Here is a 27,974-nt window from a genome sequence, read left to right on the forward strand (position 1 = left end):
ACCCTGAGCTGCTCGATTTCTGCTTGGTATCGCTGGCGGAAGCTCTCATCATCAGTGCTTACATTGCTAAAGTCAGGAGAATGTGCCATCAATTGATCGCGATATGTTTCTTGCAGGCATTCCAGTTGTTTACTGTGTTCCAGTTCTAACATTTCTAATCGGCGCTCAAATCTCCGACTGCGTTCCTTCTCTTTAGTAAGTTCTGACTGTAGATAGTCACGCTCTTGTAGCAATACCGCATACTCTTCATCCTGTCGAGCACATTTCTCCACTAAAGCGTTGCTCTCCTCCTCATGAGTTCGTGCTTTTTCCGTTTGCTCCTCAAGTTGCTGCAAGAGGGATAATTGATTGCCCTGCTTGCCACGCAACTCTTGCTCTTTGGTGTGCAATTTGTCATTAACAGTGGCCAGCTCACTTGCACGCTGCTCCAACAGTTCATTGCTATATTGCAGTTCAGCGCTGACAGCATCCTTTTCCGCCTCGATCTGTTTGAAGGCATTACGTTGATTCTCCAGTTGTTGCATATATGTGCTCTTATCTTTGGCATGAGCCTGTTGTAGTTGCAAAAGTTCGTGTTCATGCTGCTGCTGCAATCGCAACAGCTTCTCGTGAACTTGACGACAATGCTGACAGGGTGTGTTGAGGGCACGGTGTATCTCCTGGCAGAGTTGATCGGCACGTTGCCGTAAATCTCCACATTTGTGACAAACATCTTGTAAACTTTCTATAGACACGGTTGAGCGTGGTATGGACGTTGTGGAAGCGGAAGCCTCACATTGCAATGCTATTAGCGAATCCTCCAATTGACTGAGGAACGTTGAGATTTCCGATAACACCTGTCGATCGTTCAGAAAATCTATTGTATGCTGCTTGTAGATGAATTCAAAATCAGCATCGGCCAGTATATCGGCGGCGTTGTTGATCTGCAAATCATTTGAAAGTTCCTCAAAAAGACTCTCGTATCGTTGCAGTGCAGTGATACCGATTTTATTTCTCTGACAGTCCTTTTGTGTATGATCGGGGTTCTCTTTAGCCAACTGTTGTTCGACATATTCACCACGCAAAACGGTTATGCGCGCATCTACAAGCGCTTTATGCGCAATTATATCCGCAAAATCGGAAAGCAACTGCCGGCCTTCCGATATTTTGCGCTCCTGTTCCAGCTGCAGACGCCATTGACCACGCTTCATCTTTTGTATGGCCTCTTTGTAGCACTGAGTGAGCTGTGCAACCGCTAATTCCATCTCTTTACGCAGCGCATCATGCACAGCATCAGCGAATTTCTCGAAAGAAAGCCGCTCCTCTGCGGTCAGCGTATAACCAAATGAAGGTGTAAGTGACTGCTCAAAGCGTTCCGCATTACGTAACATAATGTGCGCAATCTCAGACTGTACTAGTTCAGCATTTACGGTCTCTTGCGCTTGGCGCCAAGCTTCTTGTACAGCTCCTTGCACTAAGTCATTTGAAGAGATATAACTCAAGGTTTCCGCCGCTAATCCACTCGCTAAATTCTCCATGGCATTATTTTTGTAACGTTTGGCTATAAGATTGATTTCATTCTGTTGCCTAAGCAAATCATCCATGATATTTTTATCGACAGGATCAAGCATTTCTCTGTTGGTTGTTTCCTTTCGATAGTTAGATAGCATCAGTCTACGTGCCAATACTCCAGCCAAAATATCGAGTGTGCCACTAGACTTCAGCGCACATTTACCACTTAGCTTAGCCTTAAGCATCGTCATTAGGTGAGACGTCTCCGCTACTTCCGTACGTGTTTGCTTTTCACAAAAGAGTTCGGGGTTTTCGGCTCGCATGACTGAGTCACGAAGTTTACCGAAGCATACACTTTCAAACGCCACGCGCTCTGCTAAAAGTTCCATATTCTTGCGTTCAGTTAACTCGTTTCGCTCACGCAACACACGACGTTGTTTGAGTAGCTCTGCAAGTTTGGTACGCAATTGTGACTCCAACTGTGTAAGCGCAATCTTCACCGGATTCGAATCCGGCAGCAGCATTACATTAGGCACCGCATATTTGTCGCCACTGCTTCCACTGATTACACAAGTCTCACAAGATTCGCGTATCAATTTTACGACCTCGCTGAGACAACGTTCCACTAAACGGTACGAATCTTTGCGATCGGTGATAGGTGATACGGAGCGGCGGCTGTGGGAAGAGCGTAGGTTTTGTAACTGATGCAGGCTTTTTTCTAGGCGATCTCGGCTTGTTACCAAAACACTTTCAAGACAACGCAGTCGATCGAGCAAGTGCTCAGAAATTTTAGCAGAGTTCAATGTTGAATTTTCAATAGTTGGCGTATTACATGACGGTGTAGGCGTAGAGGTGGAACTAATGGAACCTGCAGCTGACGTATCATCTAAACGTTTTTCTAAATCATTCAGCCGTAACATGAACTGAAGTGGATCGCTGTTGCTAGCGTTACTCTCAAGTGAACGTCTCCTTGAAGATTTTTTGGAAACTGTACGAATTGGCTCTGAGTTCACACTATTCAGCTTTTCTATTTCATCGATTTTCGCTTCCAACTCGCATACTTTTATTTCTAACTCTTTGGGTATACTTAACTGCTCTTTACCTTTGAGTGAAAGTGATCTTCTACGCTCTGACTTAGCCATCTTTTGCTTCAGCGTTCGCACTTGGCGTTCCGAACTGCTATACTTTAATGTTAAATCTTGTATACGTGCCGCCATCATTTGCACTTGTGCACGATCTTCAATCTCCTTGCGTTCAAGATCTTGCTTAAGCGCTGCATACGAAATTTCCAACGAATCAAATTGATTTTGTGACTCCTTCAGTTCACGCTTCATTGCCTTAATCTCGTTAACTGCCTTCTCAAAACGCGTACGCAATTCATTGTACTCATCAGCAAGCGGATCTCGCTCTAATGCAAATGGATCAATATCACCGATCTGGGTGAGATCACTCAACGAGTCCATGCGCTTAAGTTTTCCGCGGTTCATCTGGCTAAAACTATTCAAACTGCTGCCTTCCAATTCATGTACACGCTTGTAGAGCGCTTCATTTTCGTCAATTCCACGCGCTAGCCGATCTTCAAGATCTTTTATCTTCTTTTGACTCTCCTCCAACTCGTCCGTCAACCGATCTACAATATCCTCGGCATTTCGTTTTGTCTCTTCCAGCTGCGCGGTTAGATTATCACGTACTAACTCCATCTCATGCAAGCGCGCATTCAGCTGCTGCTCTGTACGTTCCAGTGTTGTTAACAATTCAGACATGCGCGTCTCCCGTTCTTTGGCTTCGTCGCGCAGCATATTGCGCTCTTTCTCCGCTACGCTGAGGCGGAATTGTAATTCTTTATCAAGGCTTAGTTCCTCCTGCACGGGATGCATTACAGGTGGTGGCGAAAGCTCATCCGAACCAACGCTATCCACAGTACTACGACGAGACGTCGGCGGTGAAGAATGACTACGCTTGTGTGACCTTGCGGCCGTTGAAGCTGCTGCACGCGCATATAAACGATCGCGATTTCGCAAAATCGAAGTTGTAATTGGCGGCGACGGTGAAAGCGGAGAACCCCAGTCAACGCTGTCTCGCCGACCGCCCTCAGAGGCAGTACGGTACTCCTCGTCTGAAGAGAAATGTGTGGTTTTTGGTGTAGAGACAGTTGTGGTAACAAGAGCTTTAGCTGGAGTGCTGTTGTTGGATTGCAAAAGAACCTGTTGTGTTGTAGGGGGACTAGATTCACTCAGATGTTGATGATTATGCTTTGGAGCTGCTGGCGGTTTTTTGTGCAATTCGTGATTGCGTTGCGCCTTAATGAAATCTTTCTCAATTTCACTTTTAATATTTGGTGTTACGGCGCCATCTTTGATAACCAATTCCACTGTTGGTGGCACATCTGCATCTGTTAGCGGTTGGCTACTGTTGTTCGTATTGTTGTTGGTCGACAGCAGGGCGGGCAAGCCGGCAATATTTCGTAATATGGCAATCCAACTATTGCGTGAGCTGGGCGAAAGACTTGCCAAAATGAGGCGCCGTTGATCCCAGGACGTCAGCTGGAAGGCATAACTCTTACTGGCACTAACTTCCGCTACATTGGTTAGACTATTAACATCCAACACGCCATCTAGCACGCCACGTTCCTCTGACACCGGGTCACGATAATAGAAGAGTGCCGCACCGCTCAGTGAGAACCAATGCTTCGTCCAGTCGCCGGTGCGGTTATCTTGCTTCATTAACCAGCCCTTTTTGGTGTTGAGTGACTCCTCAGCAGGCGGATTGACACGTAACTCTGCCGTCTTGGCCAGGTAGTTGGTGGAAAGATCGTCAAGATTACAGCCGCCATCCGGATCGCCTCTTTCGTGCGCCTGTTGTTGCCTCTGCTGTTGTTTAGATGGTTGCAAGTGTTGTTGCTGCCGGTGCTGATTGCTTTCGTGTTTCTGTTGTAGATTTTTCAATTGTAATTGCAATCGTGGACTAGATTTGCACTTATTACTGCCCAGACCAATACCGCCAACAACCCCCTTTCCAATTTCATTTATACTATTGTTGTTCTTATTGCTGCCATCATTTGTTGATGCTGTAATATTGTTATTAGTATTCATATTATTGTTGTTGTTGTTGCCGTTGTTGTTGGTTGACGATAGAACTGGCGGTATCTTCTTGACTATGGCCGAAACAATGGCAGGCGTCGAATTCGCTGCCAATGGTAATGACTTTGGTCTCAAACTAGAAATATTGTTCTGTTTCTGTTGCTGTTGCTGCTGCTGCTGATGATGCTGTAATTGTTGTTTGCTCGTTGGTCGATGGTAATCGGTTTCATCACGCGAATTTTTCTCCGTCGCCACCGCCGCCGCTGTATGATGCAGATGACTATTGAGTACATTATTGACAGTTGTATTGGACCAGCGATTTTTCTGTTGACTTAGATTTGTTATTGTGTTGGCAATGTCTTTGTACGTCTTTTCGTCCCGTCGGATATCCTCGATGAGTAGACATGATGATGATACTAAAAGTAACAAATAGAAGAGAAGGAAATTGCTCGTCAGTCATTCGAAAATATATTAGACTAATTGCGAAATCAAGCTAAAGCTAAAATTGTTGTTCTGGTGTGAAACTAATAAAGGCGTCGCGAGCATAGATAGAGCGTGTACTGATTGAAGTAATTATGCAATTTTCAAAACGTATTATAACCTCAAAATGTTTGAACTCTGAATTTCATTTTAAAAAATTATCATGCATTGCAAAAAAATAAATATGCATGAGTTTTTAATGGATTTATGAGAAACAATGTGCAATATTTTCGAAAAAATCGGCAATATTTTCGAGAAAATTAAAGACTGGGTCTGACTCAAAATTCATAAAACGCAAATCCAGAAATATGTATGTCACTGCTTTGAACATAATAATCCCACACATATACAATTTTTTATTCTTTCCTATACCTTTTCAATTACAACTTTTTACTGATTTTCATGGAAACCTACAATTTTGTTGCATATCTCGTTAAAGTGACTATTGTATAAACGAATAGTTTCAGAATACGATTTACCCAAGTTTTGTACCGTTTGCTTTGTAAAACTTTGCATAAGTCGGCCCTAACACAATGCTTCGAAATATTACGTACTTCACTATAAACAAATCAATATAATCAGTTAGTTTTCCAACTCTTTAAGGTTATTAACACCGTCAGATCTCCGATAATTTAGAATAAATTAAATCGCTTAAATCAATTTTCCCTCTTTTTCTTTATAAAATTTCCTAAGCGTTTGATATTATATTTCTTTAAGTTACATTAGACAGAAATATAGAGGCGAAATGTTCATACAGCTAAGCCCATTAATCCAACATGGATACCTATTTCATTGAGTGCCACATTTTATATAATAGTAATTTCGATATTTTGCTAAAAACAGTAGCGAAGCTAAATTATCCTTGAACCCGCCAGAAATCCAATCAAAGTTTCGAACATAAGAATCTATAAGATTGAACTGCTCCGTAGCTAATTGGAAAATGTATGGTTTGCTGTTCGATTTCGAAATCAGTTGTTTCCAGGTTTTAGCTGATTTACTGAAGAAGTAAAAGGTTCTCGTCGATTCGCTATGGTTATTACCCCAAATTGTCAACTATTCTTAACAATAATAAAACTTTAAAAAAATATAAGAGATTGTTTGAAAAAAATGGAATTTTATTCTTATATAAAAAATGCGTCAAAAGAATATGGAATGGTGTATGACAAAATACCATCTAAAAGTTGGGCTATATGAACCTACATACATTTAAGAAACTAAGTATTTATTTTAAAAGGTGTAATTTCGATAAAGCGGTGATAATTAAATTAAATGTTAAAAATGTTTGAGAATGTCAGAAAAGCCAAATATTTGCTAAAGCAAATATTTTTTTATTAATATTTACACATGATTAAATATATTTTCGTAAAGTTGTATTTATGTCACCCATTCCGTTAAGCTGGAAATTGCATTTGAGCTTTATTAAGAGTAAGTAAAAGAAGATGTTTATTTAATCAGTTAGCTATTAGTGTCCAAAATATGTATGTTAGAAATACTATATTTATTTAAAAGTATTCAAATGAGAATGAGTGGCAAATTATTGAGCTTAAAGATGAATAGGAATGAAAACGCTCCGCTTCTGCATAAGAAAAAATATGAACCTTATGAGGATCTAAGTTTATAAACAATACGAATATTTGACAGATATTTACTATTATAAAAATTAACTCACTATTTTCTAAATCAAATTTAGTTGAGGCGTGAAATTATTACTTTATAAATATTTGGCTTTTTAGCTCACAAGATTTATTAAAAATAGTGTTTGACTAGAATTTTGAATATATGACTATCGTGTTTGCAATGAAGACCATCAAACAGTAGGGGTCATGTTTGGTAAGTTACAAAGAGAGCTGAAAATAAATGTCAAAAACATGTGTTTACTTTGATACCACTTTGACAACTACAGGGTAGGCCATTTAAAGTTGACCCATTTGTTTCTAAAAAAAAAGAACAAAAGAAAACAATGTTTTTTGTTCATTTCAAAAATAATTTATTTTGGTTCAAGGGGATTTGTTTCAGCTAATATTTAAAAATTAGATCGCGTAAATGGGCACCTTTAGCTTTGACAGCTAAATGCACTCTTTTTTCTACATTTTCCATGACTTTGGCCAATGTTTCGGATGATATGGCGGCTGTTTCACGTCGAATGTTGGCTTTCAGTTGAGCTAAGGTCTTTGGCTTATTAGCGTATACCTTGGATTTCAAATAACCCCACAAATAAAAGTCTGGTGGCGTCAAATCTGGTGATCTCGGTGGCCAGTCAACATCACCATTTTTCGATATCAATCGCCCGGGGAAAAATGGATGGCCCATTTGCCAAAATTAAGGCGTCGCGGATAATCAGCTGGGTTTAGTTTTTGTGCCATTTGAATTTTATATGGACACATCTTCAAATCTTTATGAATTATGCGTCGGAGAGTGGTGCGAGAGATGTCTAATTCCTGAGAGCGGCGATAACTCGATGTCGATGGAGTCTCCTCAATACTGGCTCGTACAGCTTCGATATTTTCATCAGAACGTCTTGTGCGTTGTCTGGATGCATGACTGGCATTACTGAGATTACCGGTGTTCACAAATTTTGCGTATAAAGACTTAATTGTGTTCTTAACTGGAGCACTTTTCACTTTATTTTTTTTGCGAAACGCACGTTGAGTTAACACAATTGAAAAGTTATTTTGAATATAAAGCTGAACAATTTCAGCGCGTTCTTTTGGAGTGTACTGTTCCATGGTATAAATTGTCTTCGAATGACGCTTCTAACGCGGTATGACATTAGCCGATTTGTCGGCGCTGTTAAAAGTTACAGCGTTGCCAGATGGGTCAACTTTAAATGGCCTACCCTGTATCTTTTAAGGAAATTCATTTTGAACAAATTTTATTTCTTTTGGTACATCTTAAAACTCCCATACAGTGGACTACTGTCAAACAGCTTAATTCTACGGTGCTCAGAAGCACAACGGATTAATACAATGCGTTGATCAGCGCCCTGAAAACTGGGTAAACATTTTCAGTACCAATCGGCAGTGTGCTATGGACACACTAACCACCTTGGTAGGGTTCGAGGCCCATCTAAAACCTCTACCGTACTATGTGCACGGCGCCAGGTTGCAATGTAACTCCACATTTAAACTGACAAAGTCAGTTCTTCCCACGATTTGGGTTTTAACCACGCCAAACCCAATGAGCAGATTGGAGTTACCTCCAAGGGCTACTGCTCTCCGTGGTGCCAGGTTAAAGTCTTTGGTATGACTTTGTAACCGAAGTTACTACCAGTTGAGTTTCCACACAATAATTTCGGAATTATTAGCAACCTCATTAGGCGTTTTTAACTGACAAAAAATGACTTTAAGCTGCCAATTTTACGCGTACCGCCAACGGCAATAACTTTGAAATTAAAGGGATTATAAAAGAACTAAGTCCAATAAAGACGTCGTTATGATATGTAAGCCACAAAATATTGCTGCGGCAATACTCTCCTTGATTTTTAATGAAATATTCAGTTTTCAGGGACGGGGCCACGGAAATTTGACTTGCAAGTATAAAATTATAAAGTTCCCCTCCAAAATTCTACTCTGGATTCTACAAAATGCAAATGCAAATTCATGAAAAGTCGCAGACCATCACAATGATAAACAATTGATAAGGTCAGGTGGATCACAAGGCAATGTGCTAGGATCAACACTATACACCTTGTTTTGAGCAGATATACTAAAATCTAAGAATGTATTCACATCTCTTCGCTGATATGCAGATCTGGCCTTGGTAATAAAGGTTAATTATGTATATATTTTATATATTGATCCCATAGAAGTACTTTTTTCAATAGCCTTTTGTTGACCAATCATGCGTGAGTCGATTCGGCACCAGTCGCAGCAAATCGGACTGACGTATGGAACTAACTAGTTACTTGGCTCATTTCACGTCGTGATCTTAAATTGAAAGCGTATAAAATACGGTCCATATTTCTTTAAATTGATGCCGGTGAGAACGTAACCGTTAATGGTGACCGTTATCGTGCCATGATAACAAAGATCTCGTGATTTTGACGTTATATAGTTTCAACAGAACGACGCTTCTTCCATTAATCAATGGATTTATTGAGAGAACACTTCGGTGAGCAGATGGTTTCACGTTTTGGGCCGGTCGATTTGCCACCAAGATCGTGTGATATCACACTGTTAGAGTTTTTTCTGTGTGTCAATCCATGTCATTCGTCATCGAAAGTTGGACTCAACGGATGGTTCATCTGAGACGGAACCGTGACCAACTTTTGAAATAGATAATCTTCAAAAAGTCAATACCATAGAATGTTATTTCGAATAATAATAAACATTTCATATTGAATTTGAAGTTCCTGTGTGTTTTTTTTTTTGAAAATGTAGAAAACCGCGAAATGGATCACCCTTTATAATGCTTATTCCGAAGGTTTCGATCTATGGTATTAAATTTTGGTTTATGACATATACAACCAATATTGATACACTACAGAGCTTTCAGTCGAAAATTCCCAGAACAAAAATAATAGGTTTACCATGGTAGATTCGTAATGAAAAAATTGGCAAAGATCTTAGTATAGGAAGAAATAAGGGCAGCAGAAAGACACATATATGAACTTAAACTCCAGGATCACATAAATCCATTAGCTAACGTTGCTGCAATCCTGTAATTAAAACCACTTAAAAATAAAGTAAAATATTAACTAGAATGGGTTCAAACGAAACCTTGAGAGCCTTTAATTAATTGTGATACCAAGATATCGCTCAACCATTCACTCACAATATTATTCACGTTTATTCTGAGATAAAAAGGGTAACAAAACGTTTTCAACAACTTTCATAAAAAAGGACGGAAATAGCAATAAACCGCTTTTGCCAAAGCTTCATATTTGATTCTGAGATTACTTTTCTAAACAACAACAGTTGTTCATTTAATAAACGAAGAAGCAGGGGTTTTCATACTTTTTGAAATTAGTGTTAAATGAATGCATAATATCTCAAGGCTGTTGCATCAAGTCGGTTGGAGTAAAAGTCACGAAGTTATGTATATTATTATATTTGTCTTATGGACGTTTTACATCAGTTTTAAAACTATAACCTCACGTTTTCATAGATGCTACCCTCATAAATTCAAAACTTCGGCACTGATCGTTTTGAAATTGCTAAGGTAAGGCTGGGGTGGTAAGGTTACGTGGTAGCTTACGAGGTAATGCTGTAGAGTTTTTTTCAAGTTTGATAATATTTTTCATTTCAGAATAATAAAATTAAGCGAGTTTTTCGCGAATATCCTGTTCATTAAAATTTTGCCAAATTTAAATTAATTTTAAAAAATCACCCTCGTTAACTTAGCAAAGCGATACTCTAACGATATAAATTTGATTTTTGATTTCAGTTAATCCAGTACCGACTTATGAGGGGCACAGCAATTCAAATTTTTCTGTTACGCTCTGGAATAATTGCTGTTTTTGCCGTACTTCTTAATATTTCCAAATAAAAGTTTAACAGATTATTCTTAAAATATCATATTATAATGTACCATTGACTTTTGAAAAAAATATTTAGTGTTTAATAAAAGAAAAACATAAATATGGGCCTTGCTTACACGAATTAACCCTACTGCTTACTTCAGCAAATCATTTAAGCATAAGTATTCTATTCTTCTATCTACGAATCTAAATATTCTTTGAGGTCAAAATAGAAGTGATATTCAAAACTAAGATATACGTCTCCTCAAACTGAGTTCTCTGATATATTATACAATTATTATCGTTATGTCCAGCTAATGATTTTGTCAATTGTCTACAATTAGTCCTTTGTTGAAAATTTGTTTAATACTTCTACTTCATAACAAGGATTGGGTCTCTTTTAAATCCCTTCATATACATATATATATATATATATATATATATATTTATACGCACTGACGACAGTGTGTTCATAAGCATAGCGATATTTTATGTGCATAGGAATTATCAACTTTACGCCATTAAGACGACGTCTATACGGTTACACACCGATCATACTCCATTTATGACAAGTGTACGCACATATGCGGGTATGTACAAATGTGCGCTGGAGTCTGCTTATGACTGCAGGCGATTCAATAAGATTTTCATGCGCGGTTGAATTTTAACAGGTCGATGAAGAGAGTTAACAACAAATAAACAGCGTACGCACTAAGTGGCAACACAGACATCCACCAAGCGGTGGTCAAGCGGCAGACATTGCCGAACTAACCAGACACAGCCGCTGGTGAATGAGAAAATAAAATTCATAACACTATGGTATATATGTTACGGGAATAGTGAGCAGTAACAAAGGACTCGCTAGCCTACATACACATACACATACACACAGTATTTAGGTTGCGTTGAAAGTGTTGCCTGAGGCGCTCCTGAAAAATGTGAGGCTGAGGGGTCTGCGGTTGAACTTAAGCTTCCTCTGCTAAAGCGCAACATTTCGACGCATTAATGCAATAAATAAATGCGGATAAATGTTGGCTTTTGTGGTGGCTGCGAAGAACCATCATACCCTATGGATTCCTTTATACAAGTGCTGGTACTGTATAAACGCACATACGCTTGAGGTGATGTTCACCAGACATCACTAACTGGCGCATAAGCGTTGCTTAGTAGACCGAAGGATGCACTGGACCAATAACTGAATACTGGCCACTGAGCGTTGATCCAATACTAGCACTAGTCATCAGCAATATTGATGATACAGACAGTATGTGGTTACTGTTGTTGTTAGCGGTGGCGTTGGTGCAAATATGTGGTAGTAGTGTTACTGTTGCACACCAGGAGCGCGTAAATGTTATGTTTATCTTGATTGAGCAGCGTTTTTATGAGTTGAAAGTGAGTTGGCGGCAAAGTTGTCTGGACCGACTCGAGACTGATCGCTTGTTGGTGCTGCTTGCAATTGTATAGTTGGTGTAAGAACGGTGTTTTGCCAGGCGTTCTTGTTGCCAATATACGCGTTCTGTATTTTTTTTTTACGTTTGCGTTATGCTCATCATCACGCTGATCAGCGTTTTAGGGTGGTGCCGCTGCAACAACAACGGCGGCTGAAAATGCAGCAACAGTCGCGTTGTCGATATGCAGTGCGTGTGTTGGAAAAGGTTCAAGGTTATTGTGTTAAATGAGGGGTATGCATTTAATTGGTGTGTCGGTAAAAGACTATGACAGCGTCGGAATTTATGATGCTTGTGATATTTTTACGCCACACCACACCAAACAACTACTCCACTTAATTTTATAACCAGCTCAGCTCAACACAGCTGAGCAGCAGCAGCGGCAGCATCGTTATCGGCATCAGCTCACAGTTAAGCAGTGCCAGCATTGTGTTCTTTGCTGCAGCAACACACATGCCGGCGTAGTTAAGTATCAACTTAAATAGTTGTAAGCAGTTTACTAATATTGTAATGTAACACACACAAACAAATATTTATATACATATACATATATAAATTACATGCATACATATATTCTTACATTGTATTGTTTCGCGCAAAAAAGCACCTTTTCGTGCCTAAGCAGGCGTAAAGTTGCATTAAAAGCGCATAAGCGTACACATATTATATGTACGCATGTGTGGCAGCTTGGTAGACCACTCATAAGGTGCCAACTGTAATTAAGTTGATAACCATACACATTTTAAGAACCATAATAAAATGTAGTTTATATAGCTAATAGCTGATAATATGCGTAAAGGCATGAGAAAATTGCCAGTTCTCCTTTCGCTTTTGTTGCCATAATGATGATGTGTTTTCCTACGCACAAGCGCAAGCACAAATACTTATTTGCAAAATGTGCGTCATTTTATGCAATCTGACAAAAAATACTTATTACGTGTAATATGCTAGTACTCAAACTGTGTGTTGCTACATTGTTGCTAATAACTACCCTTTAAACATTTGTATGTATCCTTGAGTTTATGCAAAAACTTTTGAGTCGAACTTGAACTGAGTCACAAAGCATTTTTGTAACATCTTCAACAAGCAATTTGAAGCGTGAAATGATTCGCTGACAACTGATGAATACCACACTCACATTCTGATATACATATAATATTCGAGCTATAATATCCGTCACAGTTAAATTTCTTATGGCATAAAAGGGTATAAGGGAAAATCCTTATCCAGATTTTGATCGGTCAGTTGCTACGGAAGCTATATGATTTAAAGACAATAGAGAAAAGAGTGTTTGGAAATCTTAGTTTCGGCAGGGAAATCTCGCAATAAATCAATGTGCTCCTTCGGTGATTATCGTGACCGTCAACGAAGCCTGCACATGTGTATATGTTGACTCTTTTCAATCGATGGTGCCAATCAAAAATTAGTTTAACTAGTTTCAACGTAGTTGCACGTCGGTTTTTGATGAGTCTTACCAAGGTCCACCGAAAATCATCACCACGGAGGAAAACGTGACAAAAGTCTATGATCTCGTTTTGTGGACCGCCAAGCGCCGGGAGCCATATCGCTCATGAAATAGTAGACATAAGCGCAGTCTGGAGAATGTTTGCGACGTTTCGTTTTATGACAGGCAATATGTATAAAGGGGATACACTGATCCCCAGGCAGAGGTAGGTGAGCCTCGAAGAATGGCAAATTCAATGGCACGCGGCAGAAAGCAATATGGACGCATAGGCTCATTAAAAACGTACCAGCCTTGATTGAGGGACAACACGGGAGACAAACTTTTATCTAACGCAATTCTTAACAGGCCATGGTTGTTTTAAGGAGTACCTCCAAAGATTCGGTCACGATGGTGACACAAAATGCTCATCCTGCAGCAGTACCGATGGAAATGATGAGCATATCTTTTTTTTCTGCTCGAGACACGTAGTAAAGAGAACCATCGAACCGTCCAAGGAATAATAAACTAAACAATGACAACATTATAAGCCATATGACGCAATCAAAGCTGGTATGGGCGAAAATGAAACAGTCGACCGCGATGAGTAGCGATCCAAGGACTCAGGATAAGAGAACGGTAGCGAAAAAGCTTAAGACTAGCTGAATAATCCCGCAGGGAGTTTGTAAAGAGGCATTCTTGCTCAGCTTGACCCGAAGTAATACGCAATGACGGTACCGCAGAGTCAAATATAAGCTAAAGCAGCGGGAGTTAAGGGCTTAGTACGTAGGCTTACTGCTCCGCTAATCTAGTAAAATTAGATCCGGAAAGATCCGTATCTTTAGCGGGCAATATGAATCGTGCATGCTGCCTTCCTACAGCGGCAGCATCTTTGGAAGATTTACCCTCCGAAAACAAAAAACACTGATCCCCACCATAGACCAAGGAACAGTCGAAACGAAGTTCTAGGTATATAGTCTGAAATCTAGCCTCATGCATTAATGTTTGTCAAGCCAAACATACTTCACTGTTCTTTGTTATGATGTACCGCTGCCAGATTCCATGCAGAAAGCTGTTAAGACACTTATGACCTCTCCAAAATTTTTACGAGTAATCTCACATCAAAATATGTCAGAAAATATCCGTAGAAAGAGAGGCGCAGTAGAAGTGGTTGCTGCGAGAAAGCTAGTGGGCCGTACAGGAGTAATGACACATACAGGAAGTGCAGGAAAATATACATGAGATAGAGAATGACAAAAAACTTCAACTTTTATAGATCTGTATACAGGGTTTGTACGCACAGTAATAGGACTGAGCCCCAGATATAAACCAATCGTTACAATTATTTGAAAACTATCAAAATAGGCTCCTTCTACGTCGATGCAGCGCTGCCAGCGCGCTTTCCAAGCATTGGAGGCGTCACAGAAAGCATTCTCCGAAATAGCATTGAGAGCCGAGGTGCCTACTGCTTGGATCCCCTCTGTTGTCTCAAAATGGCGTGTGCCACTCGAAAGATTGCCTCTTTGTCTCAAAGATCCATGACTTGTCACCTGCAATTACGTTATTCAAGTGTGCACTTTTGGGACCATCTTCGCGCACACCTTGCGCCTGTTCCAGTGCTCCGTCGAAATTTTAGAAGAAAATCAGTCCTCTATTACTTTCCGGACCAACCCTGTATCTCGTATTTTCAACAAATATAATAAAAATATTTTCGAATATTCTTATACTCTATGAGCTAAGGTTTATAATCTTCGGCTTATTGTTCAATTGACCTCAGAAGTCTCAATATATAAATACTTAAATACAACTTCATGTGTTCGATACGAAATCACATACATATGTGTGTATATGAAACTGATTACCCTCGTATGTTATAATATTTTACTATATCTGGACTTGCTTCAATTGAACCCGCCAGTGCACGATCAATGAATAATTTTACACTCATTCATTTGTTTTATTTTTTTCGCATTTTATTATTTATTGATTTAATCAAGCGCAACGATTCGTACAAAAGCACTGCAGTCAGACACTTAAGTAGTGGTATGTATATATATATGTATGTGCACACGTGTGCTTTAACTTTGAGTGCCAGCTTGTGCGGCAGGACTTGACATGCTGTACCAACCGCCTCGACGATCAACCCACGACCGGCGGCAGCTATAAGGTAAACTAGTGATCAGCTGAAAGCGTTGCAATTTTAAAATCGCAACGAAATACTCGTGTGCCGCGCCGTGCGAGTATTCGATAGCTTAAAAAATGTATAGCCATATTTAATGCAACATTTCTTTTATTAATGGCTGACAATTAGTTTATGTCAAATGCGGAACACAAGCATTATATGCATACATATGTACATATATACATACGTACGAGTGGCGTGTGTGTAAAGGAAAATATACAAGTATGTACGACAGGGCGGTGCCTACAAAGCTGTGAAGATTCCAGTCCAGGCATATGATATAATGCATGTACATAATTTCCAAGTACATAAGCCTGCAGATATGTACGAATACATAACTTAATTTGACAGATCACGTGATTTCAGACATGGTGTCAAAGAGAAAGATGCTCAGTATGCTTTGACATTTCATCATGAATAGACTTACTAACGAGCAACGCTTGCAAATCATTGAATTTTATTACCAAAATCAGTGTTCGGTTCGAAAATTTTTTATCGACAAATTTTGTTCAGCGATGAGGCTCATTTCTGGTTGAATGGCTACGTAAATAAGCAAAATTGCCGCATTTGGGGTGAAGAGCAACCAGAAGCCGTTCAAGAACTGCCCATGCATCCCGAAAAATGCACTGTTTGGTGTGGTTTGTACGCTGGTGGAATCATTGGACCGTATTTTTTCAAAGATGCTGTTGGACGCAACGTTACGGTGAATGGCGATCGCTATCGTTCGATGCTAACAAACTTTTTGTTGCCAAAAATGGAAGAACTGAACTTGGTTGACATGTGGTTTCAACAAGATGGCGCTACATGCCACACAGCTCGCGATTCTATGGCCATTTTGAGGGAAAACTTCGGACAACAATTCATCTCAAGAAATGGACCCGTAAGTTGGCCACCAAGATCATGCGATTTAACGCCTTTAGACTATTTTTTGTGAGGCTACGTCAAGTCTAAAGTCTACAGAAATAAGCCAGCAACTATTCCAGCTTTGGAAGACAACATTTCCGAAGAAATTCGGGCTATTCCGGCCGAAATGCTCGAAAAAGTTGCCCAAAATTGGACTTTCCGAATGGACCACCTAAGACGCAGCCGCGGTCAACATTTAAATGAAATTATCTTCAAAAGTAAATGTCATGAACCAATCTAACGTTTCAAATAAACCGATGAGATTTTGCACAAGTACATAAGCCTGCAGATATGTACGAATACATAACATAATTTAAGGCCAAAAGTACTGGTTTACTTGCATACTTGTGTAGCAAGCTTGTGTGTGCCTCGATTGATTTGCTTGTCAATTTTTAGTTCAACAACATCAATTTCAATGAAAGGACTGCTTGTACTCGTGATTTCATTGATGTTTCCAGCGAAAATCGGCTGTTGCATAAATTAATCAGACGCATTTAGCAAAGATTTATAGGAAAAGTGGGATTTTTAATGTTTGCGGAAGTTGTTGGGTCAAAAGCTAAAATACTCTACACATGTTCATACAAGAACTTTATTTTGAAGCGTCAGTATGTATGGCAGCTATATGGTTTAGTGATTCGGTATAACATTTTTTTCAGAAATCACAGCGATGCCTTAGAAACACATCCATGCCAAATTTCGTGAAGATTTCTCGCCAAATGTAAAAGTTTCCCATACATGGACTTTATTGGACGGTTGTATTATTAGGTTGTCAAATATTCCCTTTCCACCTTTTCGTCTTTGGAATGTCGCGGCTATGTATAAACAGTTACAGAGCTCGTATCTGGCAACTATACATCTTCGAAAGGTCATGACATGGCGCTATTTTAAAGTTTTCCTTTGTTCCGTGAAATTAATGGCGTTTTGGGGGATCGTACTCTATCACTTCGAACTGCGGAGGAATGGTTTCGACAATTCAGAGCGGGTGAAAACGACACCATGGATAAGCCAGCCGGCAGAAGACCTGTGACGACGAATACCGATCAAATTATAGAAAACATCGAGTTAGACCGGCATGTGGCATCTCGTGACATCGCCCAGAAGATGGAAGTTACATAGTCACCAAACCATTTTAAACCATCTGCAGAAGTCTGGAAAGCATTAAAAAACTACAATTTTTTTGCCTTAAAAAACGATTTTTTCAGAACGACGCCATTTTGCTAACTTTTGATATTTTTCAAAAATCGTAATTCATTGTATAGGAAATACCTTCAAATTTTTAATTATGTTAAATTTTTTGTTTCAACTACTCATTCGGCCAGAGTCATATCAGCAGTTGGAGAACTTTTTTTTGGCAATTCTGAATAGAGCACATAACTCCGTTATTTTTTTGAAAATTTACTTTATTATGTCCAAATAATTTCGGAACACTCGATCGAGTACTTTCTTTAAAAAAAAAATCACGAAAATCGCCTAATTTTTTATGGGTTATACTGCTGTAGCCTTTTAAGAGGTCGATCCTAGTGGAGGGCTTACTTGAACAGCCTAGAATACCGGTCTGTTGTGGCATCTAAAGCTCTTATATGTGTAATTGATTGCTTCTATATCCATCATTAATCAACAAAGTTCTTTGAGCCTATCACAAAATGGTTGGTGCTGCTAATGTCAGTTTCGGCTATGTCTCTTCGTTTGCCGAAGGCATGATTGCCGAGATGTTTCAACTTCAGACAATGGAATGAATGTTTCTATTATACTTTCATCCAACAACTTTTACAACTTGTGTCAACAAGATTTGAACCCTTATCGTATTACTGTTTACTCAACAATGTGCAGTAAGAACACCTACGTAAGCGGGAAAATGTTATTTGATAAGATAAGAAGATCTCCTTTGTTCTACGCTGAAAAGGAAAGGATCTCGCAGTCGGAAAGAAACTGGCCGTTGTTCAACGCTTGTTCCGTGTTAGAATGCAAGATGCCAACGGAGATATTAGATATATAATATAGTATACAGTGGATAGATTATAAAAACTTATCATCCACATCGGTTTCATATCATTTCTGATATCAATTGTGAATCTTCGTAAAAATCTCTCTCAGTCAAATTTATCTCTCTAATATTAATATAACTACGGGACCCTCTTTTAAATTTTCCTATTGTTTCAAATGAAGAAAATCGGAACATTTTAAGTCGCCTTTGAGGTACATAGTCGATAATCTTTATGATTATTAAGGCAGAATATGATATGGCTTTAAAAAATATTAGTTATGGTAAAAGAAATTGGTTTGTAGATTTCTCTTTTATATCTTAATATAAATATTCATATATTACTAAGGTTATTTGCAGGATAACTTCGACCAAGCGAAGCTTCTGGCACAGGGGACAATAGTCGCATAACCAGAAAACCTACTTTTGATGCGGCCGTGGTTTCAAGATATTTGAATTGAAGAAAGTTTTGTGATCTATATATCTTCCTCCCAACCTGTTAAAGTTTTCATATAAATTTCATAGTACACAGTACTAATTTTTAAACGATTTGTGTATATGTTGTATAGCAAAACGGTGAGTAGGATTATACGAATATCATATATATAATTGCATAAATATAAGTTTATGAAGTAATCTACCTTTACTGTTAGTATCTTTAATATCACCACGACTTTTGTCATCTAGCAGCGATTCCTTTTTGCCGTTGTCTATTTCGTTAGCGCCACGCACACCAACATGCTCGTCCTCTTCTTCTTCATCTTCGCCGGTCTCAACACCGTCATCTTCGTCATCATCATCATCATCGTCGTCCACGTCTTCCTCATCATCCTCATCGTCTGCAACATTACGATAGTCACTGGTGCGCTTCGTCGACGACGCCGTTGTTGGCGCTGTCGTCACGGCATTAGCATTACGCTGCGTAACATTATTGCCGCCACTGCCAATTAGCACGCTGGTCGATTGCACGGACGTCAATGCATCCTTGTGGTATGAATTATGACGATTGCGTGTCGGTACGCCCGCAGCAGCAGCATTATATGCGTCTGTATTCATTTGCTGCAAAATCGTTGTAGTCGCTTGACCGCCTGGAAATGTGGCATTGCGTTTGTGGCGTCCTTTGGATTTCGGAAATGCGACCAGTATATTTAGCCACCATTTGGATTCTTCAGGGCATGTGCCCTTCACGAATGTGACCCGATCGGGGGCGGTGATGGCAATCGAATTGGTATGGCCTGTCACATCCTCCGCCATGGCGACTTCGAGCACTTTGGTCATATCGATGCATGCTTGTGGCACAGTTTCGGGCTGTGTGGAATAAATGAATAGAAACAAGAATGTGTGACCATTAGTGAAATCACAAATATTCATGCATGAATTCTTTATAAAGCTTAATTTATTCAATGAGTTGTACAAGGTCTAGTTATAACTTAAAATAAATAGATATAAACTTTGAGGTTATTCTAACTCTCCTCGATTCACCAGAGTTGGAGAGTAGCCAATCGAAAAAACTATAAGAGATGTTGACACAAGCAGACAACAACTTTTTATCTTTTGAATTTCGCGGCTATATATAAAGCGCTGGTAAAAACTATCTTTGAAAGGTCTTAACATAACCTACAAAACGACGCTATTCATGGTTAGTTTGGATATTGCATTTAAGAGTTATAAACGTGTAAACATAGAGTTCACTTACGTCGAAATTCGCACTATTTTAAAGTTTTCCTTTGCGGAGGAATGGTTTCGATGATTCTGAGCGGGTGAAAACGACACTATGGATAAGCCAGCCGGCCCGAAGACCTGTGACGACGATATTGATCAAATCATGGTAAACAGCCGGTTAGACCGGCATATGGCATCTCGTGACATCGCTCAGAATATGAGAGTTAGTCCCCAAACCATTTTAAACCAACTGTAGAAGCTTGAGGTTAGGGTGCCGCATGATTTGACGCAAAAATAAACTTCTGGACCGAATCAACGCCTTGCTGCTGAAACGGAACGAATTCGACCATTTTTGAAGCGGATGGTGACTGCCGACGAAAAATGGATGACATACGACAATATCAAGTGAAAACGGTAATAGTCGAAGGCTGGTGAATCGTCCCAAACAGTTGCCAAGCCGGGATTGACGGCCAGGAAAGTTTTGTTGTGTGTTTGGTGGGATTGGAAGGGAATCATCCACTATGAGCTGCTCCCATATGACCAGACGCTTAATTCTACTGCCAACAACTGGACCGCTTGAAGCAGGCGATCGACCAGAAGCGTTCAGAATTGGTCAACAGAAACAGTGTAGTGTTCCACCAGGACAACGCCAGACCACACACTTCGTTGATGACTCGTTAAAAGCTACGGGAGCTCGGATGGGAGGTTTTATCGCATCCACCATATAGCCCGGACATAGCGCCATGGCATTACCACCTGTTCCTGTACATGGCGTACTCCCTTATTAATGTAAAGTTGAACTCAAAAGAGGCTTGTGAAAAGTGGCTGTCAGAGTTCTTCGCTAATAAGCAGGGGGGTATTATGAAGTTGCCGTCTAGATGAAAACAGATTATCGAACGAAACGGCGCAAATTGATAAAAGGAGATATTTGACAATTTTATATACTGGCACTTCACACGAAAAGTTTACTGAAATTGTTGGTTTCAAAACTGATGCCTTGAATTTTCATCTTACGAAGTAAAGAATACAAAGTATACATATATCCTTCATAATAAAATTTACTCTGACTAAATTGTTATTATCTTAACGATATTGAGAAAAACAAATTTCATTATTATTTTTAAATTTTGGATAGCGCTTTTCGTTTAGAAAAGAGATAAGATTCTTGAAAAGTCCTTAGCGATATCTCTTTATCGTTGTTATACAAATATCTTTCTAGAATGCATTTTCTAAAGCTCTGTGGGCACAATAAAATTATGAATAACCGAACTTAATTTGTATGTAACATGAATGGTAAATCTCAGGAACCACAGAACCGACATCTGTGAAATTTGTACAGTTGTTTTAAGAGTGTGTCTAACTGCAAGATATACGAATTTAAATCTGATTGAGTTTCACGATAGACATAATAAGGACTTTCAACCTATTTAGTACTTATAGATAACAGATTCTCCAATAACGCACCTAACATATAGCTTCCCTCCGCTGTTTCGTTCATATTTTGGATCGCCCGTAAATTCATTTTTCTTTCATTTTCAACCTACTATGTTTCTTTTACTTATTACCATTTCCAAAGGCTTCTGCACTGGCCTATTAAACACAATAATAGTTTGGAATTAAAAACTATTTAAAGATACCCATATGTCTTTCTGTAGAAGAAGATAACACCTTCCTCACCTACAAATCTATGTCAGCAGCTATTAGAAATCGAAAGAATAAAATTGAACTACTTTAGTGAGACCATTAAATGCAGGCACATATTTTCTATTGACCTTTCCCTTTTTCGCCGCATGAACAATAAACTAATCGAGCGACAGCCGACTGAACTGCTAGTTAATATGAATTTATATGGCACGTACGAATATTATGGTGCACTTTCCTACAACGACGATTTGGTAGCGAATGTGTAATTTGTATCAGTGGGTCCTTGCCTTTGGCACATATGAGTCGGCATAGAAAATATTGAAAATAAACTTTCGTTTGCGTTGACTGTTGTTGGTCTTCATGACGGGTTTAGGGTTGCCAAATATGAGGAAATTCAAGGAAAACTCAAATCAAATTATTTTTTAGAAAAAATTCAAGTAAATTTGCTTAAAGCGAGATCGAAATTTCCAAAAACACGAAAACCTTCTACAAATGCTGTGAATCATATTATATAAGCTCAAATATACGACAAATATATACCACATGTTTCATACAAATCCTCGTGAATTTTTAGTTGCAGTGGCAACTTGGTTAACACCAGTCACACTGAACGACCCAACGGCTGTCAATAAGCGAAAAAAAATTTTAGTAACCCGCCGACAGGCAGCCCAGTTAGCAAGGCCAACAGTCAATAAGCAGCGGGCAACACTCACTTGCTGCACCGCACACAGTCACACATACACATACAAGTTTATCTACATATGTAAAACATACAATTGTTGCACGCAAGCTTTGACAGGTGCTGCAGTGGGGTGCCAATTAGTATACAATTTCATAGTACTCAATGTTGTTGTTGTTGTATATTTATAGGTTGAATAGATTTTTGCCGCGCTGAATTTGGGTAAAGCGCGCTTTAGAAAACAAAGTGGTGCCTAAAGAGTGAGCGAAGAATGTAGTGTTGGTGGCAAAAAACAACCTTAACAAAAACAAAACACATGAACACATGCACACAACAGCGCCACCAGCGAATGGTAATGAAATTGGTAGTTCGAATTGGAAATAGTTTCATAGAAAGTGGCTTTTAGGTGTTGAATTTTTCTTTTCTTTTTTCTCATTCATGTACTTTCGAGGCTCTTGAACGCGCAAGCGCAACTTGAAAGGGCCCTGGAGCCAATGCACACTTGTATGTGCATGTATGTATGCATGGTATGTACACAAGTCATGGAAGAGTAATAAAGCAATATTTATTGGTAATGTGTTGTGAAAATTTAATTTAACTTCGACAAAAATTGTTATTTTTGAAGTTTATTTCTTAATGCTTGACATGAAGCAATTCTTGTGCTGCGACAAGCAAATAAAATAAGGGAAAGCGGCGAATAAAGCATTTTGTTTATTACAATTGTTTTGTTGTGATTTATGGAATGTGTTAATTTCTTTACACTTTTTACTCAAATAATATGCGAATAATTGTATGCATTGATTTAAAATTGTAAACATTGAGAGATACATATTTTACAATCTTTGCGAACTAGCTAAAATTAATTATTTTTAAAGAATTCTTTGAGGTTAATGACAGTTGTGTATTAATTAATACTCACATTAATTTTATATTATCTTCAAATAATACTAAATGTATTGACGTTGTTTTACGACTTGTTCAACTTGCAACATGCTTTACAAAATAATAAGAATGAGCAAATACAAAGTGAAAACGATGCTCATTGCCTTTTTTGGCATCAAATACCTCGTCCACCATGAATTTGTTCCTCCTAGACAAACCGTCAAGGCCAAATTTTACGTAGAAGTCCTCAAAAGACTCAAACGGAGGGTCAAGGATCCGACAAGACATCGCAGTCGATTGGAAGTTGCAACACGACAAGGCCCCGACTCACACCTCCTTTCTTTTGAACAGCTACCTAACCAAGGCCGGTATCGTTTCGCTTCCGCAACCACCCTACAGCCCAGAATGGCCCTCGGACTTTTTTGCTTCTTTGCCTGAAAAGGTCGATGAAAGACAAGCATTTTGAGACAACAGAGGGGATAAAAGCAGCATACAACTCGGTGCTCAATACTATTCCGGAGAAAGCCTTCTGTGACGTTTTCAATGTTTGGAAATCGTGCTGGAAATCGACGCAGAAGGAAAGTTTTTAACAAATTATAACCATTGGTTCAATAATTTTTTTTAAATCGACTCAATCCTATTACTTTTCGGACAAACCCCGTTATGACTCATACACTCACCGACATATTCGGTATAAGGTTTGCTAGAAAAATGGAGTAGTACTATATATACGAGTAGGGTTGGTTCATGCCACATACTAAAAGAATGATTCATGGGGTTGGGTTTCATTAAAGTACCTCACATACAATCAACATTCATATGGAGTAAAGTCTGCCGGAAGTTCGAAAATACTGTTATGATATCTCAAATATTGGCCGATATATTCAAAATAATGTCACCCGGAGGTGCAAATATCTGTATATTAGGTATATGGGGGCTCAGGAAAGCCGATTCAACTAATTTTGGATTCACTGAGTTATTATTAATAGGAAAGAATTCTCTCTGAATTTCAATTTCATATCACATACATTGACTGATGCGAGGGCTGCTATATATATTTCTGGCCTAGGCAACACTAAGTGTTGCTAGGTGCAATCTGACATTTCCATTGGAAAGTTTGACATTTTTTAGCATAACATCACTCAGAACGTTTTGTCATTTAATTGTGAATTGTGTTATTTACAGGGAATTAAAAAATTCAACTCGGCCAAAAAATGGAATTAACTCGTGAACATTTTCGTGAGATCATTTTTCACAACATTCGACGTGGCTTATCACGACAAGAGTGCATCGATGAACTAAAATCTTTGTATGGCTATGAAGCACCATCCTATAGCACTGTGAAAAACTGGTACAACGAATTCAATCGTGGCCGACGCTCGAATCGTTAGATCCCGCACAATTTGACAATCGCTCAAAAAAAGGCTCGTGTGGATTGGTGTAAAGAAATGCTGAAAAAATACGATCGCGGTGCTTCAAAAGACGTTTATAAGATCGTCACAGGTGACGAATCATGGATCTATGCGTATGAGCCCGAAATAAAACAGCAATCGACCGTGTGGGTCTTCCAAGACGAGCCAAATCCAACGAAAGTTGTTCGTGGAAGAAGCACTTCGAAGCAAATGGTCGCCTGTTTCTTCAATTCTGAGTGGTACGCCACCATTTGTTTGCCTGAAGTCTTCGGAGAAATTCGAAAAACGAACAAGAGAAGAGAAATCATTGCGCACCATGACAATGCGAGCTCTCACACATCGGCTCAAACCAGCGCCTTTTCGACCGGACAAAACGTCGAATTGATGGGTCATCCGCCGTACAGCCCTGACTTGGCACTCAATGACATCTTTTTATTCCCACACATCAAGAAAATAATGCGTGGTCAACGATTTTCGTCGCCAGAAGATGCTGTTGAAGCATTCAAAAACCATGTTTTGGAGGTGTCTCAATCGGAGTGGAAAAAGTGCTACGGAAATTGGTTTGAGCGCATGCAAAAGTGTATAAATCTTGATGGAGAATATTTTGAAAAACAATAAAACCATTTTCGTTGATAAATATTACTATTCTCATTATTAGGCCAGAAATGTATATAGCAGCCCTCGTATTGTCATACAAAAGCCAAAAATAAAAACAGGTTCTACATATTCGGTACCTAGAGGCTTGATTGGAATTTGGCAATTTTTGGTCATAAGTTGACACACTTTAAAGGAATTATTAGTACATAGTAGTACACAGTTTTATCACGTTACATCAATTGCTTCCGCATTTGTGTACTGGAAAGTGAAAGAATCAAATTAAAATGCTGATCTATAGGCGTGGTTATAATCCGATTTCGCCAATTTTCGCACTGAGAGAGGAATGCAAAGCACTAAATTGGTCCAAATCGGTAGAACGAGTTCCGAGATATATGCATTCACCCGAAAGTAGGCGGTGCCACGCCCATCGTCGAGTTTTCATACCGGCTCCCATAAAGGCCTCTCATACCACATCGGGTTTAAAATGTAATGTCTGGCGTATTTAGCGACTAATGTATAGCGTTTTTAGTAGGTTTAAACAGTACCGTTATTGGAAAGTGAGCTAGGTTATCTTCCGATATGGGTTGCTTGCGACAACGTCAAACGAAAACTGTCATGGTCGAATCCCGATGAGTTGGCGCAAGCAATAGCCAAGCCAGTAGTGATGATCAAAATGGTTTTGCTATGTTTTTGTTGAGATTGGCAGGGAATCATTTCCAATAAGCTACTCGCCTACGGTAAAACTCTTTTTTCGGACCTCTACTAAAACAATTTGACTGTCTGGAGAAAACCATTATCCAGAAGTGGACAGCTTTGGCCAGAAAAAAACTTTTATATTCTGAGCCGCAATTTACGTTCTGTGGGACAATTATTTGATACGAAAATAAGCGAACTTGCCATTTTTGGTTAAAAATAAGTCAGAAGAGACTACCCAAATTCTCTTGAGTCCATAAAAAGTTACTAATTTGAAAATTTTGAGTTCTTTGCAGAGCGTTAAACTCTAAATTCATTTGCTGCCAACCTTCGCTTACCGAATCTCATTAAAAACGAACCTTTCAGTTGAACATAATGGTCCGAAATCTGTTCACATAAAATCTGAGACCAGAGGACCAAATTATTGACAATTTCATTCACAATTCTTTGCAAATAATTAAATTCTAGAACTTCGTTGCTTAAATTATTATAATATATGTATGTCACATGAAATATATTAAACTAGTTAGTATAGCAACAAGTGTTTAGTTGATTAGTGGAATGCGCCAACTGGCCGAACACCTGAAATGTATCATTTGAATTATAGCACCAATTACGAGTATCAACATAATCAAACTGGAGCATAAATTATGCATGTCGCGTAAATTAAAAACGATTAAAAATACGAAACTGAATAAAAAGGTGTAGCGAATGAAATGAAAGAGGCTGGACAAAAGGGCAAAGTCTCGCCATCTTAGCTACTGCATACGAAATTAAGACAGCAGTAAAACGTCAAAGTGAACAGCAAAAGAACTAGTATTCAAGTAAAATTTTCTAACTAAAATAGGACTGGTCCGAATACTGTTCATATTGTACCATTTTAAGAAAAGTTGATTGAGATTAAGCTGGAGCTGGAGAATTATTATTTTTGCAATAAAACAGGGATTACCCGAAATGAGGATCCAAATCAAACTCGTTTTTGTATATCCAAACTTATGTATATATTCTGAACCAGTTTAAAACTAGTAAATGTTTATTTTAAATCATAATTATTTTTTCTTAAAATATCAGAATTTTAAAGATGGTTAAAGGTTGAAGTTGCTCATACGTAAAGAAGATATACGACTGACTGGTGTGGTTTTGTTTGAGACTAGTTGTAAAATAGTTTATGACTAGTTGTTTTGACTAGAGGAATAACACGTGCCCGTGCCTGTGCGCACGTATCCTTAGGTTATTTGTGTGTATGCTTCAAATGCCTATGGAAAGCCTAGTGGAGTTGTTAAAAAAAATATATAAAGTAATATATTGCAAATCATAAATAATGAAATAAAAGCCATTAAAACATAAATGTTGGAAACTCGCCAGACGATGCAAACTGGTTTTTTGCCATACGCGTACAATTAAATATTTCAGACAGAAAAGTTAAGCGCAGGTAACTACTATTAAAGATAAATTTGCATTTTTGGCCGGTACTTGTAGCGAGCGCTCAGTCATAGAATACGCGGTGCCCAGTGAATTTCATACACATACATGTATTCCAGTGTGTGTTAGTATATACTTGTATGTTGTTAGACTTGATGGCTCTTGTCTGGCCAAAGATATGTTTTGTGTATAACTATTATGTAATTATTGTCGGCACCAGCACCAGCAGATATCGTTGAAAAGTGGGCGCGACAGTTTCAACAGTTCTCCACCGTGAATGTTAAGCATTTGTAGATTGTTTTAATATTTATTGAGCTTTCAGTAGTGAGAATAAATTTATTGTGTGAATAAATCACTTAATATTGAAATCATAATTAAGGGTTTTCTATGTACTTACATGCTCATCCACCGAATATGTGAGTTCACCGTCATCATATAAAACAAACCATCGCCGTTGCCATCTCTGTAAGCATAAAGATAAATAAATTTGCTTAATAAACGTGGTAAACAAAAAGTTTT

The 27,974-nt window shown here is 38.7% G+C and overlaps 1 protein-coding gene across 4 annotated transcripts in view; it reads right to left on the reverse strand.

Annotated features, from left to right (window-relative positions):
- Positions 1–27,974, reverse strand: part of LOC105232986 (protein outspread-like) — a 156,073-nt gene that overhangs the window by 7,601 nt on the left and 120,498 nt on the right. For 3 of the 4 annotated variants that reach the window (XM_049461444.1, XM_049461439.1, XM_049461452.1), the window contains 3 exons: positions 27,853–27,918; positions 19,106–19,772; positions 3–4,987 (listed from right to left, as the gene is read on the reverse strand). In XM_049461444.1, coding sequence (XP_049317401.1) covers positions 3–4,987; positions 19,106–19,772; positions 27,853–27,918 — 5,718 coding nt within the window. Of the gene's footprint in view, positions 1–2; positions 4,988–6,393; positions 6,466–19,105; positions 19,773–27,852; positions 27,919–27,974 lie in introns of those variants that run through there. The other variant, XM_049461447.1, reaches the window with a different exon arrangement.

The sequence above is a fragment of the Bactrocera dorsalis genome, chromosome 1 (genome assembly GCF_023373825.1).
Source record: "Bactrocera dorsalis isolate Fly_Bdor chromosome 1, ASM2337382v1, whole genome shotgun sequence".
Classification (NCBI taxonomy): Eukaryota; Metazoa; Arthropoda; class Insecta; order Diptera; family Tephritidae; genus Bactrocera; species Bactrocera dorsalis.